At 42.4% G+C, this 17,010-nt stretch overlaps 1 protein-coding gene across 1 annotated transcript in view; it reads left to right on the plus strand.

The window, feature by feature from the left end:
- Nucleotides 1–9,631: 9,631 nt before the first annotated feature.
- The window catches only part of LGSN (lengsin, lens protein with glutamine synthetase domain), a 32,684-nt gene continuing 25,305 nt past the window's right edge, over nucleotides 9,632–17,010 (plus strand). The window contains exon 1 of the mRNA XM_050951633.1: nucleotides 9,632–9,661. Coding sequence (XP_050807590.1) covers nucleotides 9,632–9,661 — 30 coding nt within the window. The remainder of the gene's footprint in view (nucleotides 9,662–17,010) is intronic.

Consider the following 17,010-nt stretch of genomic DNA (forward strand, 5'->3'; position numbering starts at 1 on the left):
AGTGTATTAGAAGGAAAGTCAGAACACTATAAGTCAAAGTCCATTTCTTCATTAATTCTCTCAGTTCACCCTTTCTGTGGGGACTTCAACTTGTTTTGAAATGGAGTCCAGTTAAGGTCTTTTTTACTGTTAAATATCAGCTTCAATTTTGTAATGATTACTTGGATTTAGTGTGCCCATTGCTCTAATACCCAAATTCCACAATTAATGCAGCTGACAGCTTTGCAGTATCCATCATTTGAGCTATTCAACCTTCATTTTGTTTAAATGAATTCTCTACAGGTCTCAGATGAACAGCTGAATCTGATCTTTTCAGCTGTGATTCTCTATATAAGACTTAATTCCGTCAGTGCATTCAATATCTTAATTTTGTTTCTAGAGAAGCAATCCAAGGATCTGCTTTCCAGAACCAGAAAGGAAATGGAAAAGACCATTACGTCAGAGCTAATTTGTTCATTTCATATAAGAACCACTGGCATTTCTGTTGAAACAGTGACAAATTTTAATAATTCCAACAAATGTTTAAAAAAGTTGCAAAGGGACACTAACCCTAAATTTATGTGAAAGCAGGTTTTGACAAAACTCTAAGATGCACAGAAATATTTCCATGAGTCAGTATATAAATTCCAGCATTTATTTATAAAGAAACTTTCCAAATACTGTATTCCCCTAATTAGCAACTGTCAGACCTAGAAATGAATTACTTATTTTATTTTTTTTTATCAGTGCTGGGGGAAAGGGAGTTTGAGGAAGGGAGAGAGGAGAGAACAAATGGTGAACAAACATAAAGAGGGAAAATATATTAGGAATTCTTTCAGTTTTCATTATCCATAATGATGTGAGTAACATAGGAGAGGAAATTAATGAATATCGTATGCTATATTTGTCATGGTCCACATCAGAGGCCTTTGCTTCAATCTCTGAGCCAGAATCTCAGTTAGTGTGATCAGCATAGTTCCACTGAAATCAATTTACATCAGCTAAGAATCTTACCCTTCTTTTCTTTCCCCCTGTGAAAGTAGAATGAATTATATAGTAAGAATAGAAAGGATTAAAGAAATGTTGTCTGTACCTTTAAGCAAAGTTGTTGGAATGTTGCAACCAGGTGTCAGGAATACAGACATTAACATAGAACAATTGCACGGTTTAAGGGCAATTGGTAAAGCATTAGCCTTAGATCGATAACAGTTAGTAAGGAAATAGGATATGCATGCTGTGCCCCAGGTGAATTTTTCTGTTTTGATTTCTTTGTCCCTTTGTCTAAATTCCCGCTCTTTTATCTGTATAAATAAGACTGTTTGGGCCTTGCATGGCCACTCACATATTCTGAATGTTATTGGCGGAGCGCTGCGCTAATAAAGAGAGTGGTCTGACAAATTGTGAGTCCTGATTCTAACTTTGACAATTTGGAGGTTCCACCGAGATGGCAACCGTTTTCACTGGGGCTGTGTGATTCCTGACTGTTTTTGTAGGATGACCATGGCAGCCGGCACCTGGGCATTTGGCCCAAGCGGTCCCCCACTAGAGCGGAAAGGCGCACAGCCACAGTGAGGTCTACGTCATCGAACCTGTTGGTTCCCACTCTGTTCTGGTAGGGATCCCGGGATCTGACATCAGGAATCTGGTCAGGTAATTATATGTGTCTTGTCCGGACTGAGGACTGTCCTGTCTCTGTGTCTATCTGTCCTCTTGTGGAGTGTTTGAGTCTGGGTGCCATCTCTGTCTGGGGATCGGCCGACCAAGGGGTTCCTGTCCCCGCGGTCTGAGTGAGTCGAATCTGCACAATCGCAGCCGCACCACACTTTGGGTAAAATCCCTGGTGTGAAAGCAAGGGCAATTGAGGCAGTAGTCTGTGGGCTCCTTTTGCGTGTTGCACTGGGCATCGCTCTGACGAACCCGAATTTCCTTCTTGTGTGATTGGTGTGTGAAGTCCTCCTGTATGGGTAACCAGACGTCTAAGTCGGGACAGTTCCCTAAATGAACGCCGGCTCATTTTATGTATTTAGGATGGGTCCAGACTCCTGTAAAAAGGGTCCAGACTCCTGTAAATTTCTGGGAAAATGGTCTAGGCTAACTCAGGGGGATCCCAAAACTCAGTGGCCACTGTTAAAATCTTGGAACAAAGACTGAGTGGACGTCTTAAAGGACAAACTCGGCCAACCTAAAACTAAATTGGCTAAAGGAGAGGTTAATTGTTTCATGCAGTGGTGGGAAGAGGCAAATCATAGGTGTACAAAATCAAAACTCGCCTCTCAATTATTCAAATAATAAGTTAAAAGCTTTATTAAAAGCCTCCTCTCCCACCACCAGACCGAGCGCTCCCCTTTACTCCGTTCTCCAAACCCCGGATCGATCCAACCCCCTTCATACTCCCATCTCATTGTAAAAAGGACAAAAGGCTCCTTGTTCTGCTCCCCTTTGTCTGCCTCAGAAACTGATTCGTTAGTGTTCCACTACCAATTCAGCAAGAGGGGGGACTCCTCAACTAGCCCCCACCCTTCCTGGTCCCTTTCCTTGAACACTTCTTTCAAAATTGTGAAGTGACCACAATAACACTCACAAACGGTTCATTGGAAAAAAAAAAAAAAAAGCAGGATCGAGCCCAGAAAAGCAGGCAAGCAACAGATAAAGAAACTGAAAAACAGGTTGGAAGCCCTAAGGGCATAGTGTCAGGAGTAAGAAAAGCAGTAAGTGCAGGCATGAATCCCTGGAACAATACTTAACATGGTGAAATCTGAGGTGATAAAGGTGTTATTTTGGGACATAAACAAGTAATTTAAGGGAAGAGAGTGAAAAGTTAACTCTACAGAGGCTGGAGAGAATTAAGCAGTTAAACTTTGTGAAAAATGTTAGAAAGGACCATGTTAAAGAGAGAATTCTTGGTTTCTTTGCAGCCATTCTGAAGGGAAAATGGGCCCTTTTCCAGAAGAATGCCTGTAAATCATCCAAATATATATACAGCTATGTAAAAACAAAGTAGTGTAAAGAAATGTTAAGGAAAAAAAAAAGTGTATGTATCTATTTGTCTGTGAAAATATGTAAAGTTCTAAGAATCTAAACCAGCACATCTGGTTTGTAAAACTCTTGTTTTGTAGGGGTAAGATAAATTGATTTTGTTTTTGTTTTTTAATGGCACTACAAATTCATTTGACTCTAATTCAAAGTTGCAAAACTGACAGACCTTTTTGCAAGACACAGGCAATTAGTGTTGTTTGGCTTTGGGATTTATCATTTAACCCTTAAGGGGTAACTTCATTCTTTACAAAAATTAAAATGTTTTTAAATAAAGACCAAGTCATGGCTGCAATAGGGCAGTCAAAATCAGGAGAATAGGTAAAGATTCTGGAGTCTGTTTGTTTGTTTGGTTTGTTTTTTTTGTAACAATAGCAGATAAGAGCTGTAGTGAAAGAATAAGAAATTAACAGTGACCCTCTGAAGCAACAGCAGAGGTGAGGTGCACAAAACAAAAAGAAGCAATATTAAAAACACTGAGCCTTAAAATGGCTCTGTGAAATCAGACTGTCACTTTAATAAGGATACATGAAAACTCTGTAAGAACAAAAGAAACAGTTACACCTTATGTAAAAATTGATATGGCTAATGTTTTTAAAAAGTTATAGTATAGAAGGAATGTGCATTTTCCCTCGGACATGTGCGGTGTATATTGTAAAAAGGGGTAAAAGAAATGCAAATGAAACATGCTGCTGAATTAAAATCCTATTAGGGCTCCAAAAAGAGCCGCAATAGGCTGTTTTTTTCTTTTTCAGATCCCTGTGTGTTAAGACAGAGTCTCTGAGCTCTGCTGATGGCTTTAAATCCAAAAGTCAAGCCTGTGTTGATGCAAATTACCTAACTGATAAAGAAAGGTAAGAACTGCCAGCACAAAAGAAGCTGCAAATAAATAACACCTGGTCAGCAAATAAATTGCCTACATAAAAGGCATGGTATAACAAGATACCTTTAATAGATTTAATGCTAATGTTATTGTTAATATTAAACATTGAAATAAATTTAATGTTAGTAAGTACCCCTGTAACAAGTTAGAGTGTATGATTTTTGAAAAAATCCTTTAAAGTAATATGGTAATAATGCTTCTCAGCTATTATCTGTGAATAAACTTAAAGTTTAACACAGCAGGAAAAACATTACAAACCTGGTCTGATATATAAAAAAAAAACTTAAGGTACACCACCTCATAAATTTAATAACTAAACAGTAAAATAATTTCCGCATAACCCTTAAAAAGTAAAAGCCATTAAAACCCAGCCTGCCTATAGAACAAAAAAAAAAAAAAAAAAAGACACAGAAAAATATGGGGTAATTCCTCTGTTTTGCCTGCAATCAGCAAGGGTATTTGTAAAAGAAAAAAATCTTTTAAGTAATAATCAATGCTACCCCAAAAAAAATAGAAAAATGTTATTTTTGTCTTTCAAATAATCCAAAGTACTGTATAATGGGCTATGTGTATGTGTTAATTCTTGGGGAAAAGTGTTTAAAAAGTGTTAGCAACCTACTGGACCATTCATATTATACACACAAATGGGGACATGTTAAAAATTGCCACTACAAAAAAACATCATAGCTTGCCATTGGTATAACATATTTTCTGGATGGTTTCCCACAACTACTGGCATACTAATGTTACTACCCCTAATTGTGTTTTTGGTTTTAAATTGTATGTGTGTAATTAAAATGTTTACAATGTGCTGGTAAATAAAACAAATGTGTGCAAAGCTAAAGCCACAGGCCCAAATCATCTCCCAGTATTTTCTATTACATGAACTAAATAAAAAATGACACTGGCGATTAATAATCTTAGTGTCAAAAGGGGGATATGTAGGAGCAGGATTTTATTTGTTCGATATAAAATACTACTGTTTGTATTCTCAATCTATTTGTGTAAATAAGAAATGTATGCATCAGGAAAAGATAAGGTGTGAAGGCCATTGTTATAGCCAGAGTCAAGGAACGGCTGTTAAACTGTCTGGCATCTCAGAGTGGATACATGCTTCTCAGTGTAAGAATGCACCACCCCCAGTGAACCAACCACCACCTAAGGACCACGCAGAGTCAATTTTTTGACTCCAGAAGAAGACGTAGAGGAACAGCCTGCAATACCTTACAATCTAAGCTCTCGTAAGGGTTGCCAGAAGCAGACGACTACATAAAGCAAGGCCCAAGAAGAAGCAGTAGTGAGCCTAGCACCTGCTGCCTAGTGGACATAAAAATGTAACTGCAGTTCCCTCAATTGAGGTTGTCAGAACCAGAAGGGCCCTGCCTCCAACATGCACCTCTGGTGGTGCCTGTTCTTCAGCTGCTGGTGTCTTAAGGTCTGGGGAGTCCACAATGACAATTCTTTTATCCAGCAGCAAGTGTGGATAGCTCAGACCCTTATTATTTCTAAATGCTGGGTCTACAGCCACATCCCAGCCCAGTCTCAAACTGGTGTTCCTGTCCTGGCTATCCCACTCAATTCCCCAGACCTCACTGGAGGACCTTGTCCGTTTAACACAATATGGAACAGTAATAACACCTGGGAAGAGGCTATTGGCAGTTCCTTTATCCCACTTGGGGGAGTAATGCACCACGCAAAAAGTCTCCTAAGGTTACAAGCAGTGGTTGAAATAATGGCAAATGGAACCGGAGAAAGTTTAAAAACCCTGGCCAAAGAAACAGGGGTGATCAGACAGGTTGCCCTCCAAAACCGTCAAGCCTTAGACATAGTGCTGGCGGCCAAAGGAGGGACCTGTGCTCTCACTGGAAAAGAATGTTGTGTGTTTATACCTGACAATACCAATGAGGTAATAGATCACGCTAGTCACTTAGAACAAATCGCATATCTTCCTCATGAAGAGCTGAGTTCTTTATGGAAGTGGCTAAGTAACCTGTTCAATTTCTCTGGCATAGGAAACTGGTTGTTTCAGGGAGCCCTAACTATCCTGTTTGGAATCTTAGTGATTTTTGTATGCTTTCAGTTAATCTCCTGTTCTATCCAGAATTGTGTCACCCAGATGGCTGCCCCAAAACAGAGTGCTAATATGATGATTTTGAATATCGCTGATGAACTAAAAGATAAGGAACGGTTAATTTGTGGAACTCAGTAAGGGTTGGTCATGGCGTACGCCTGACCAAAAGGAGGGATTGTGAAAGTAGAATGAATTATATAGTAAGAATAGAAAGGATTAAAGAAATGTTGTCTGTACCTTTAAGCAAAGTTGTTGGAATGTTGCAACCAGGTGTCAGGAATACAGACATTAACATAGAACAATTGCACCATTTAAGGGCAATTGGTAAAGCATTAGCCTTAGATCGATAACAGTTAGTAAGGAAATAGGATATGCATGCTGTGCCCCAGGTGAATTTTTCTGTTTTGATTTCTTTGTCCCTTTGTCTAAATTCCCGCTCTTTTATCTGTATAAATAAGACTGTTTGGGCCTTGTATGGCCACTCACATATTCTGAATGTTATTGGCGGAGCGCTGCGCTAATAAAGAGAGTGGTCTGACAAATTGTGAGTCCTGATTCTAACTTTGACATCCCTCCCCAGACACCTGAACACAAAAACAAATAGTATTTGTGGGAGAAGCTGGAAGAGGCTGATGTATATATGAGAATGGTTGACCCCTCACATCCCACTGAAATCGTGGCACTACTTGCAATGGAAAGCAGTGATCATGTTTGCAGGAATGGGCCTTTAGTAAACTCAATGGGGCAGACACAACTCCATCTGTTCCTTTACGATTTTTAGCACAGTATAAACACCTAAATAACCGACCAACCAACCAACCACCCACCAATAATTTCCTTTTCCTGTTAGGCAAGTATCAACGCCATGTCATCCACGTGTATCAAAAATATGGTAAAATTTCTCACTATCTACAAAAATGCTGTCAGGAACTAAAATAAATGTTTAAATGCGTGGATCTGGAATGGAAGGAATTCCTATGCTATTGTATGGCAAGGCTGCTTCTCTCCTGCCTGCACTCAGAAGGCTGTTGGAACACTGTCGTGCAGTAAAATGTTACCTTAGCAGTCAAGGGAAAGAATTCTGCAATTCTGTAAACTAGAGATTTATATCAGCTGGTAATAAAATAGATGCACTGCAGGAGACAACCTCTGAGAATCAGAATGTTTTCTGCATTTCTTCCACTCCACTCCGGGCACTTTCCATAAATGCAATCTGGCAAGTAATACCTACATAGTAACAACAATTCTATGAGAAAATGAATGCTTCTCCTAAGGGAAGCATGGAAAAAGAGACTTGATGAATAATTATTTGGCTATAGAATTCATGCAGCAGTAGGGATATGCAGAAAGAACAGATAAAGACTGTGGCTAAGCCTTCTGCCAAACCATTTCGGGCAAATTTTGCTTTATGTTATACCAGAGCAGCTCTATCATTTGACTGCATATGGGTTTCACCAGTTTACCTGAGAAAAGAATTAGGCCCTGAGCTGTGGATCCCACCACATCTCACAAGCTAAGCAAGGCCAGGTAAACACTTTACTGTAGCACATGAAATTAAGGTGGAAAAGGAAGCATACAGGGCAAAGCCCACAAGCCCCACAAACAGAGGCTTACAGACCCATTGCCTGTACACCAGCAGTCATCTTCCCCTTGCCCTAGTACACACACTGGGGAAGTGGCACAGTGGGGTGCATACTACACTGGGGACACATATAAGAGATTAGGGGGGGCAAATCTTACGGTGCAGTGCTACTTAAATAAGTTGTTTAAATGACATTGGATAGACACATGTATCAAAACATATGCTAACTTTAAGCAAATAAATAATCTGTTGGAGTCAATGTGCACAAAGTTAGGTAGGTGCTTAAGTTTTTGCTTGATCAGGACTTTAGTTACTACTTTTATGGGTTCAGTCAGAGGCGACACATTGGGGAGGGGCATCCCCCCCCCAAGTTGCTGCTTGGCTTGTACATGCTCACACGGACTGAGGAAGCTAAGTAAAATCTGCTGAAGCTGCTGCTCTTACTCTCCCCACCCCCCCATTTTCCACAGGTCTGGGTCATCTCTGGGTTCAGTTTTACAAATACAGTTTTAATTCCACTTATAAAAACAATATGTTAAATCAATTACATTGAATTTTAACTCTGAATTAAGCATAATGGTTACGCACTATGAAACAAGGTTACTGAGTGGCTGTCAGCAGGCATGTACTCAGCAAAGTTTTGTATTGTACTGTCCACTCACTATTCTCCTCTTCAGCTAGAGGACCTTGCATAAGTTCCAATTAAACATTATCCTTTGAATTCCTTTTCACTCTAATAAACAATGAAGAGAAGTCTATGTGCAAGTGTGATAAAGATGGGTGAGGGAATATCTTAGCCCTGGTCTACACTGGGGGTGGGGTGGGGATCGATCTAAGTGACGCAACTTCAGCTACGTGAATAATGTAGTTGAAGTCGACATAGATCAACTTACTGTGGTGTCTTTACCGTGGTGAGTTGACTGCTGTTGCTCCCCGTCGACTCTGCTTGTGCCTCTCATGGTGCTGGAGTACAGGAGTTGATAGGAGAGGGCTTGGGGATCAATTTATCGCATCTAGACTAGACTTGATAAATCGATCCCTGCTGGATCAATTGCTGCCCGCCGATCCGAAGTAGTAGGAGTGTAATAGTAGTAGTAGGAGGAGGAGGAGGGTAATATGGACATTGGATCAACTGTTGGTGAGAGAGACAAGCTCAGAGCACTAGTAGCACCTTGGTCACTTAGGGAATTTCATAAAAGAGAAGATTACAAGCTTCATTGGAATTAATTAACCTGTCATGGTGGGGATTTTTGCACTTGGGAGCAATGGCTGGACCTAATGAGTTAATTAGCTCAGTTAGAGAAAGATATATGATTGGTTGGAACAGGAAGTAAGGGGGGCACTTGGAGCCTGAGCTGGGTTTAGTGGAGAAAGTTAAGTGGAAGGCACCTCCTGACAATCCTGTGCTATCTTTTGCAATGTTGGAATCCAACAATTAAAGGTACACGCGGGGAAAAGAAAGAACTGTGTGTATGTTATGAATAAGAGACCATGAAAACGAGTAGCTGAGCGAGCACTGAATTCTGACAGATCTTGGAAGTCTTTTTATGGGGGAAAGCAGAAATAACCAAATGCTTCAACATTAATGAGTGACACAAGCACTCAAAATTACAATCTGGTGCTACACTCTATTCTTACAATGTGCTTTTCCTTTCAAATTTCTGTCTGTGTGCCTCAACAACATATTGTTGTTAGAATGCCCAGTAAAGGTTTTACCTCTAAGGAGTCTAACAATAGATTCTATTCCAGAATAAAAAATGGTTCATTGCATAACAAAAACCTTTTGTGGGGAAAAAAGTTGAGCAAAACAGTTTTATGCTCAGTTCTCTTTTGTTTTCAGGCAGTCAGCTAGAAATGTGCACTCATCAGTTTACTACTTTAACACTATTCCAGCAAACTGCCATGACACATGAGGGTTTGCTTTTTATTGTTCATCATCTGCCATGGACTTCTGGGAAAAGAACTTTATAGAAACTCTGTTCAAACTAACCTTTATTGTAGCAGCACCTATAAATATTGGGTGCAATTTTATTACAAGGCAGTTACCATTTCTCATGGTGACTTGAACCAGAATGTGCTGGAGATGGACAAGGAGGAAGAGCTCACTCATCAGGTAAGACATTGATTGTGAATGGTTTCAATGCAGACCTGTTGATACAAAATATTTTCTGATTTCTGGCTTTCAAGATCTGTGAGTGGAACAACATCTCATCTTACTTATAGTGCAAAGCTTTTGATCTATACACAAGAGACATGTTGTGTTCTGAACTAACAGAGGGTCAGAGAGACACAGGGAGAGGGAACAGAGTCTCTTGTACAATGCAATAAAACCCCCTAAAGTTGCTTTTTGAAATTAGATCTGGTTATTCTAGCATCCTACATCTTCCATTCTTTATCAGAAGCCCCTGAATCAGAGGGCCAAGTCTGATCCCATTTACACATGTAAATCCAGAGTGACACCACTGATGTCAGTGGAGTTACTACATGTCCTGGGACAAGAACTGACCTGAGTTACATCAGTGATAATATGGAATAGTTCTGATGACATCAGTGGAATTGCTCTGGATTTATACTAGTGTATTTGAAAGCAGAATCTGATCCAGGGGAGCAAAATATATATTACCTGTTTTTTTTTAATAGATTATAGGAAATTTTGTTATGAAAATGTGAAAAAAGTTGTGTCTCAATAAGATATTGAGAAATAGTTACATTGGCTTGGCTGTCATGGTGGATCCAGCCTTCCCATGGCAGTAGTACTCTTCTCAGATACTCGATATGCCAGAGATACACCTTGTCTGAGTCACTGATTGTCTCTGTGACCATATATTAAGTAAGTCATAGAAGTTAGATATAAAGAACTATTAGATCATTAAGTCCACCTCCATCTTCCAAACAGAGGATGAACCAGATATTGATGGTAGACTTGGAGCCTAGTTTGGTTCTCACTTGTACCAATGTAAGTTGGAAGCAACTGTAGTGCACCAACATTATATTGGTGTAAACACCACTGTTAAGGCGGGATCAGGTCCTTCATTTTGAAATCATACCACCACAGAGCACTTTCCTCATGGTGTAGGTGGCAATATACAAATGGAAGTGCTTGCAAGAAATCTTGCACTGCTGCCAGCTTTACATGGACAAGCCTGTTGTATGGGACCAGTTTCAGAATCAAAGGCCTTCAGAAGCTAATCTGATAATTGCATGTTTAATGCAAAGCTTTAGTATGGGAGTAAGACTATGGCAATGAGGTATGTGAAAATAAACAGACTGAAGATGTGAATTACATTAATTGTCATGCTTTTTCACATGAAGTAATGTAATAGTCCTGGTGTCCTAGGTGGTACCGCTAGTGCATCCCCTTAGTATGAGGGTGGCCTCTCTCTCATCCCCAATGACTCTCTCTGGCTCTAGGTGTTGCTGTGGCACTGAATTGGAGTGCAGCCTCTCAGCTGCAAGTCTTAGGGATATGTTTCCCCCCTCATGGGTATGACTGCAGTCTGAAATAAAAGAAAAGGAAAATGAAATAATCCTGCAGCCCACAGTCTGGGCTCATCCCAGTGTTCCTTGGAAAGCACAAAGGTAAATCGTCTCTCTAAAGGGGGCTGGGTTCCTAACCCCCTAAGTATCTGAGAGGCTCAGGCTGGGCATCTTGGGCTCTAATGAAAAACAAAGCAAAGTAGGTGGTCCCTCTACCTCTCAAGAGGGTCCAGGTGGCAGCAGCTCTTCAGCAATGATATGGGTAAGTAGCCCCTGCTCTATGAGGCCAAGAAGTTCTAGCTCTGCTTCCCCCTGAATGCCACCCTCCACTGGGGTTGGATCCTCCCTTTTACGGAGATGCTCCTCTTCACATTTGACAGCCCTTACAGGTGCACTGGGCTGGGGCTGATTATGCTCAGCAGAGCTATTTAACTCTTTACTGACTGGGGTGGTCACGACAGAACTTGGGATCCCCCATCAGATCCCAATTCCCCTATTTCCTGTGTAAAGAAGTCCATAATGCTGTGTTTTGCTCTGGTATGATGTTGCATGCTCGAACAATTGGACTGGAGAGCTAAATACTATAGCATAATGGGAGGGTTCCTCTCAGTTGTGGTTTTTAGCCACTAGAGGGGTGTGTGATCTTTAATGAGGGAAAGGTATTACATAGTAATAATATCTAAGGGGACTCTATGGACTATACCCATGACTGCTGGTGCCTCGTTTTCAATCATGAAGTAGGCCTTCTCACTGGGGAACAGCTTCCTATATAAGTACAGAATGGGGTGCTCCTCAACATTCACCTCCTGTGATGCACAGAACCCAGGCCTACATCTGAGTTGTTTGTCTGCAAATTATTAAGAAATGCAAAATGAAGAGGACTGGCTTCTAGCACAACCCATTTTTCAAGGTGTTAAGAGCCTTTTCACAGTTGTCACTCCAGTGGATCTTCTTCGGACTGCAACTTTTTCTTAAGTCCTTCAGAGGGACTACAATGGTTGTGAAACCAGGAATAAATTGCCTGTAATAGCCAGCTAGCTCAACAAAGCATCTTACCTGTTTCTTTGTTCAAGGAATAGGACAAGCCACCAATGCCTGCTCTTGACTAACTAGTGTCTTAAATTGTCCTCCTCCCATGTTATAACCCAGTTAGTGACGTCTTTATTCACCAGTTTGCATTTGGCTGGATTGGCCATGAGACCCGCTTCAGCCAGTGATTGGAGAACAGCTCATATTTGTTGCAAGGGCTCATCCCAATCTGAGCCCCAGGTCCATTAACTGTTGAAATTTTACAGCTTCCTCATGTAAGCTGAGGGGCATTATTATGAAGTGCAAGAGCCTGAAGAGTGTTGAGAAGACTGCTTTTTTCTTGCAATGCAGGTGAAAAGGGGAACTGCAAAAACCCTTTTGTAAGATCTAAAGTACTGATATACCTGATAGGCCCTAGACGTACCAATAGCTGATCCATTTAAGGCATTGGATCACATTCACTTTTCAGAAGTTTATGCAGAAGCGCACTGGGTTTTGAGAAAAGAATGATGGGACTTTGACCGTCACTTTGGGATTCTTGGACTATGTCTAGTTCCAGCATAGCTTGCAACTCCTCCGAGATGGTCTCCCACATCATCCAAGGTAAGGGCTGAGGGTTCTCCTTCATTTGCTGTTGCAGGACTTTCTCAATGTGGTGGTGTATCAGCCAGATCCTGACAAAGTGCAGAGGAGAATAAATGGGGGAAGGCTTCAAGGTGTCAAACCTGAGCTTTTTGTTCAGACAGGAGTTCAGGTCTCCCATCTTAACTTGCATTGGCTCTTGGGGAATTGACACTTGAATCCCCAGCTCTAGCTCTGATGGATAAGTAGTTAACACCTTTCTGTGGTTTTCCATGCTTATACAGGTTCACATAGTACAGCCTAGTTTCTGTTTGCCTCCTGGGCAGATAGACATCGTTATCCACAAGGATGACCAACAAACCACTTGAAAAAGTCTTTGCCACCTGGCTAGCAACTCGTATTCCATGTCAGGAAGCAATAAAATAGTATTTGGTCCTCAGGCTGGAAGGTCCATAGGTATGCACTCTGCTTGCATGATTATTGTTGCACTTGCTAGTCGTACAACAGGTTTTCATGAGCAAAAACTCCTCACTTCTTGAGGTGTTCTCTGAATTGGATAACATACTGAACTGTACTGGTCACCTTTGGATACTTCTCTTCCCAGACCTCCCATAAGAGGTCTAATCTTCCTTAAGACTATTGCCAATATAATAGTTCAAAGGGAGAGAATATGGTGGAAACTTGTGGTACCTCCCTTACCGCAAACAAAATGGGTGGAAGTAGCTGATCCCAATGCCTGGAATTGGAGGCCACAAATTGCATCTCCTTCAGGTTTTGTTGAATCTCTCAACTAACCCATTTATCTGCAGATCATAGGGGTTATAGTGACATGATCCTCAATAGGGAGCATAGCTCCTGCATTACCTGGGATGTAAAGTTATTCCCCTAATCAGTCAATATTTTTTTAGGGGGGATCCCTAATCACTAAGAGTTTCATAAGTTTCAGCAGGACTGCTGTCACCTTTGTGGAGCATAGCATGATGGCCTTTGCGTACTAGGTGGTGTGGGCTACAATTACAAGAATGTATTGGTATCCTACCAGCTTTTCTGTAACCAGTGGGTAAGGAGAAGAGATAGCTTAGTGGTTTAAGCATTACTCAGCTAAACCCACATTTGGGAGTTCAATCCTTGAGGGGGCCATTTACAGAGAGGGGGACACAACGCAAACAAACTGTCAGGGATGGTACCTAGTCCTGCTAGCAAAGGCAGGAGATTGAACTCAATGACCTTCCAAGGTCACTTCTATGAGATAGATATATCATTATTATTAACCCACCATAGCCATCCCAATTTGCTTGAAGGGAGTTTTGATCAGGGGAGTGGAATCAAGGAGGCCTTTTGGGATGCACTTTGGGGTGTGTAGTGAGGCAGTGTGGTTCCCACCACCCCAGAGAGGAACAAGCCCTTCCAGACACTGGAGTGGGCAGAGCTAGGGAGTTCTGAGCCCATGCTTCAGAGGGTCAGACAGCACCCCAGAAGTACAAAGGCTTAACCTGAAAACTCACTGGAGGGACAGACACCAGGGAGGCCAGATGCCTCCTGCCTGGCCCATGACTGGGAAGCTCCTGCAGCCCTAGGTGCACCCAAGGGCAGACCTGTCCACACCCACTATCCAGAGAAGTTGCTTGGCCTGCCCCAAGCCAGCTACCCAGAGAAGCTGCCAGATCTGCCTCTCACCAACTACCCCGAGGAACCCATGATGCTGGACACCACCATGACCCAGGTATCACTAGTGGGGGAGTCTGGAAGTAGCCCAGGGGCAGCCGACTCTAGTTTGGCTGCAGCACTGCCAGAGCCCATGTCAGTGTGTTGCGACCAGGATCCCCACTGACACAGCAGTGGGTCGTCTATCACTGCTAGGGCCCCAGGCTGGGATACACTGGATTGGAAGGCCTGCATCCCCCCTGCCACCCAACTCACAGGTGGCAGGCTCCCCCCTCCCAGGTCCCTTGGAGGCCTGGACTCATTGCTACTGCTCAGCCCTGCCTGAGAGCCTGACTCATTGTTGTCACACCCTGACCCAGGGCCTGGGCTTAGTGCTACTGTTTGTATTACTACTGCTCAGCCCCTGCCTGAGGGCCTGAGCACCTGACTCACTGTTGCCCTGCCCTGACCTAGGGTCTGGACTTACTGTGATTATTTCAGTTGCCGCAAGGGCCTCCAAGGGAGACTCCCACAGCCACACTAATTCCCCCAAGACATCAACAGTGTATAGTGAGGCAGTGTGGCTCCCCATCGACACAGAGAGGGACGAGCCCCGGCTAACTTCTTTACAGGGTGGTTAATTGGCTCTCAGAACAAGAGGCATAGCATTCTCTGACCTCTTGGTGGTTGCCAGGCTGCTAAAAGTGAGCCAATACACTGTACAAGGTCTTCTCCCAGCCTAAGTTCTCAGCACAAGGGATGTCACATTCTAGTTACAGGAGTGCCTGGCAATACAACCAGGATAGCAGTAACAGGGTCCTCACTTCCCAGTTTGTTTATCATGGTCAATGCAGGATAGGCATTCTGTTCAAAGTATAAAATGGGGGTCCTGCCTCAGGTGTTGGGCATTCTATCACCTCATCATTCACAGCAGCAATTTGATTGTAGCCCTGGCTCAGCACAGAGCCCTCCCCTTTGTTAGTAGACAAAATCTGTGCCACTAATCTGGGCTTCTAAATCCAGCAATACAATTTTCTGGCTACTGCACCTGTTTGTGACCTGGATGCATATCTTGGGGACCTTGAACTCCCCCTGAAGAGAGTCAGATGGTTCTCCTAACTCTTCTAGTCCTAGTGGTCCCAGACCTGCCACTGCCTCCTGTTTTTGTAGTGTGCAGATAATTTCCTGAAAATGTCGCCAATCCCAACCAATAACCACAGAGATGGCCAGTGTCAAGAACAGAGACACTGGGAGGGAATTCATATGCTGTCCCACGGTTACTGGAGATGTCTGCTGTGGTAGTCCTAATCCCTGTGAATATACTGGGGGAAGATTGTCTCACTTGGGTCTGCCTCCGCCCTGGCCAAGGGAGTCTGCACCAAAATCTTACTACATCTCAAGTCCAGCAGATTTACTTCCCATTGATCACTTAGGTTTCTGTCTTACAGAGCTTTCCCAGCCTGTCACTGTGTCACTGTGGGCAGCCCCCGTCCCAGAGGCAGGGACGGGGGCTGTCATCCTAACTGCTAGAAGATTGAAGATGAGGGTACTTGTTCCTGACCAGAAGAAGGTGGTCTCCCCTGACTAGGCTTTACATCAGGCTGGATGAGCTTCTTAGCATTTGATTGTCCCCTTCCCTTCCCATCTCTGGGGATTCCTTAGTTGACATAACATTGATACCTATTTGATGGTAGCAATTGGGGATTTGCATTGAGGATTTAGACTTGATTGCAGCCATTGGTGTCCAGCCAATAGAGTAACTGCACTGGAAGAAACCTATAGTATAGATGGGAAAAGGTCCTGTTTACACTGATGAAGCTTATCCCTTCTTGAAACTGGAGTAAGCTCCACCAGTGTCAATATCAACTATACGTGTTGACACTAAGGGTTGCAGAGGTGCAGCTATACCAAAAGCTGTAACAAGGGCCAATTCCCAGGGTAGACATGACCAGGTCTGGAATTTGGCTTCATGTAGAAGGAGTATAGCTTTTCCCTTGGCAGCTAAACTGTCTCATAGCCCTAGAGTCATAAATGCAAATGAACATTTTAATTTTTAATATGAAAGAATGCTGCATTACGACATGGAAAGAAAAATAGGTCCATTTATTTAATTGCAGAAATCTAAAGTTTCAAAATATTTCCAAATGAACTTTCATATTTTATGTATAGATAGATGGATATACATATTTCTTTGAGTTTATTCATAGGGGGTGACATTCATCCCCGTGCAAAGGGACAAGAGAAGGTACCCCTGGAGCCTCATGTTAGGGACCTGAATAGTGCTAGGCCTTGTGTTCTCAGCATCATAGCAAATTTCACCCTTTGAGTGGATTTTTTTTAAAAAAAGGTGTGCCGTTTTGAGGGAAATGGGTACAGTTTCCCTTCAAAGACTGGTAAAATATCTCTCATAGAATTGTAGAATATCAGGGTTGGAAGGGACCTCAGGAGGTCATCTAGTCCAACCCCCTGCTTAAAGCAGGACCAATTCCCAACTAAATCATCCCAGCCAGGGCTTCGTCAAACCTGACCTTAAAAACCTCTAAGGAAGGAGATTCCACCATAGACTCATAGACTCATAGACTCCAGGATTGGAAGGGACCTCAAGAGGTCATCGAGTCCAGTCCCCTGCCCTCATGGCAGGACCAAATATTGTCTAGACCATCCCTAATAGACATTTATCTAACCTACTCTTAAATATCTCCAGAGATGGAGATTCCACAACTTCCCTAG

The sequence above is a fragment of the Gopherus flavomarginatus genome, chromosome 4 (assembly GCF_025201925.1).
Source record: "Gopherus flavomarginatus isolate rGopFla2 chromosome 4, rGopFla2.mat.asm, whole genome shotgun sequence".
In the NCBI taxonomy this organism is placed as follows: domain Eukaryota; kingdom Metazoa; phylum Chordata; order Testudines; family Testudinidae; genus Gopherus; species Gopherus flavomarginatus.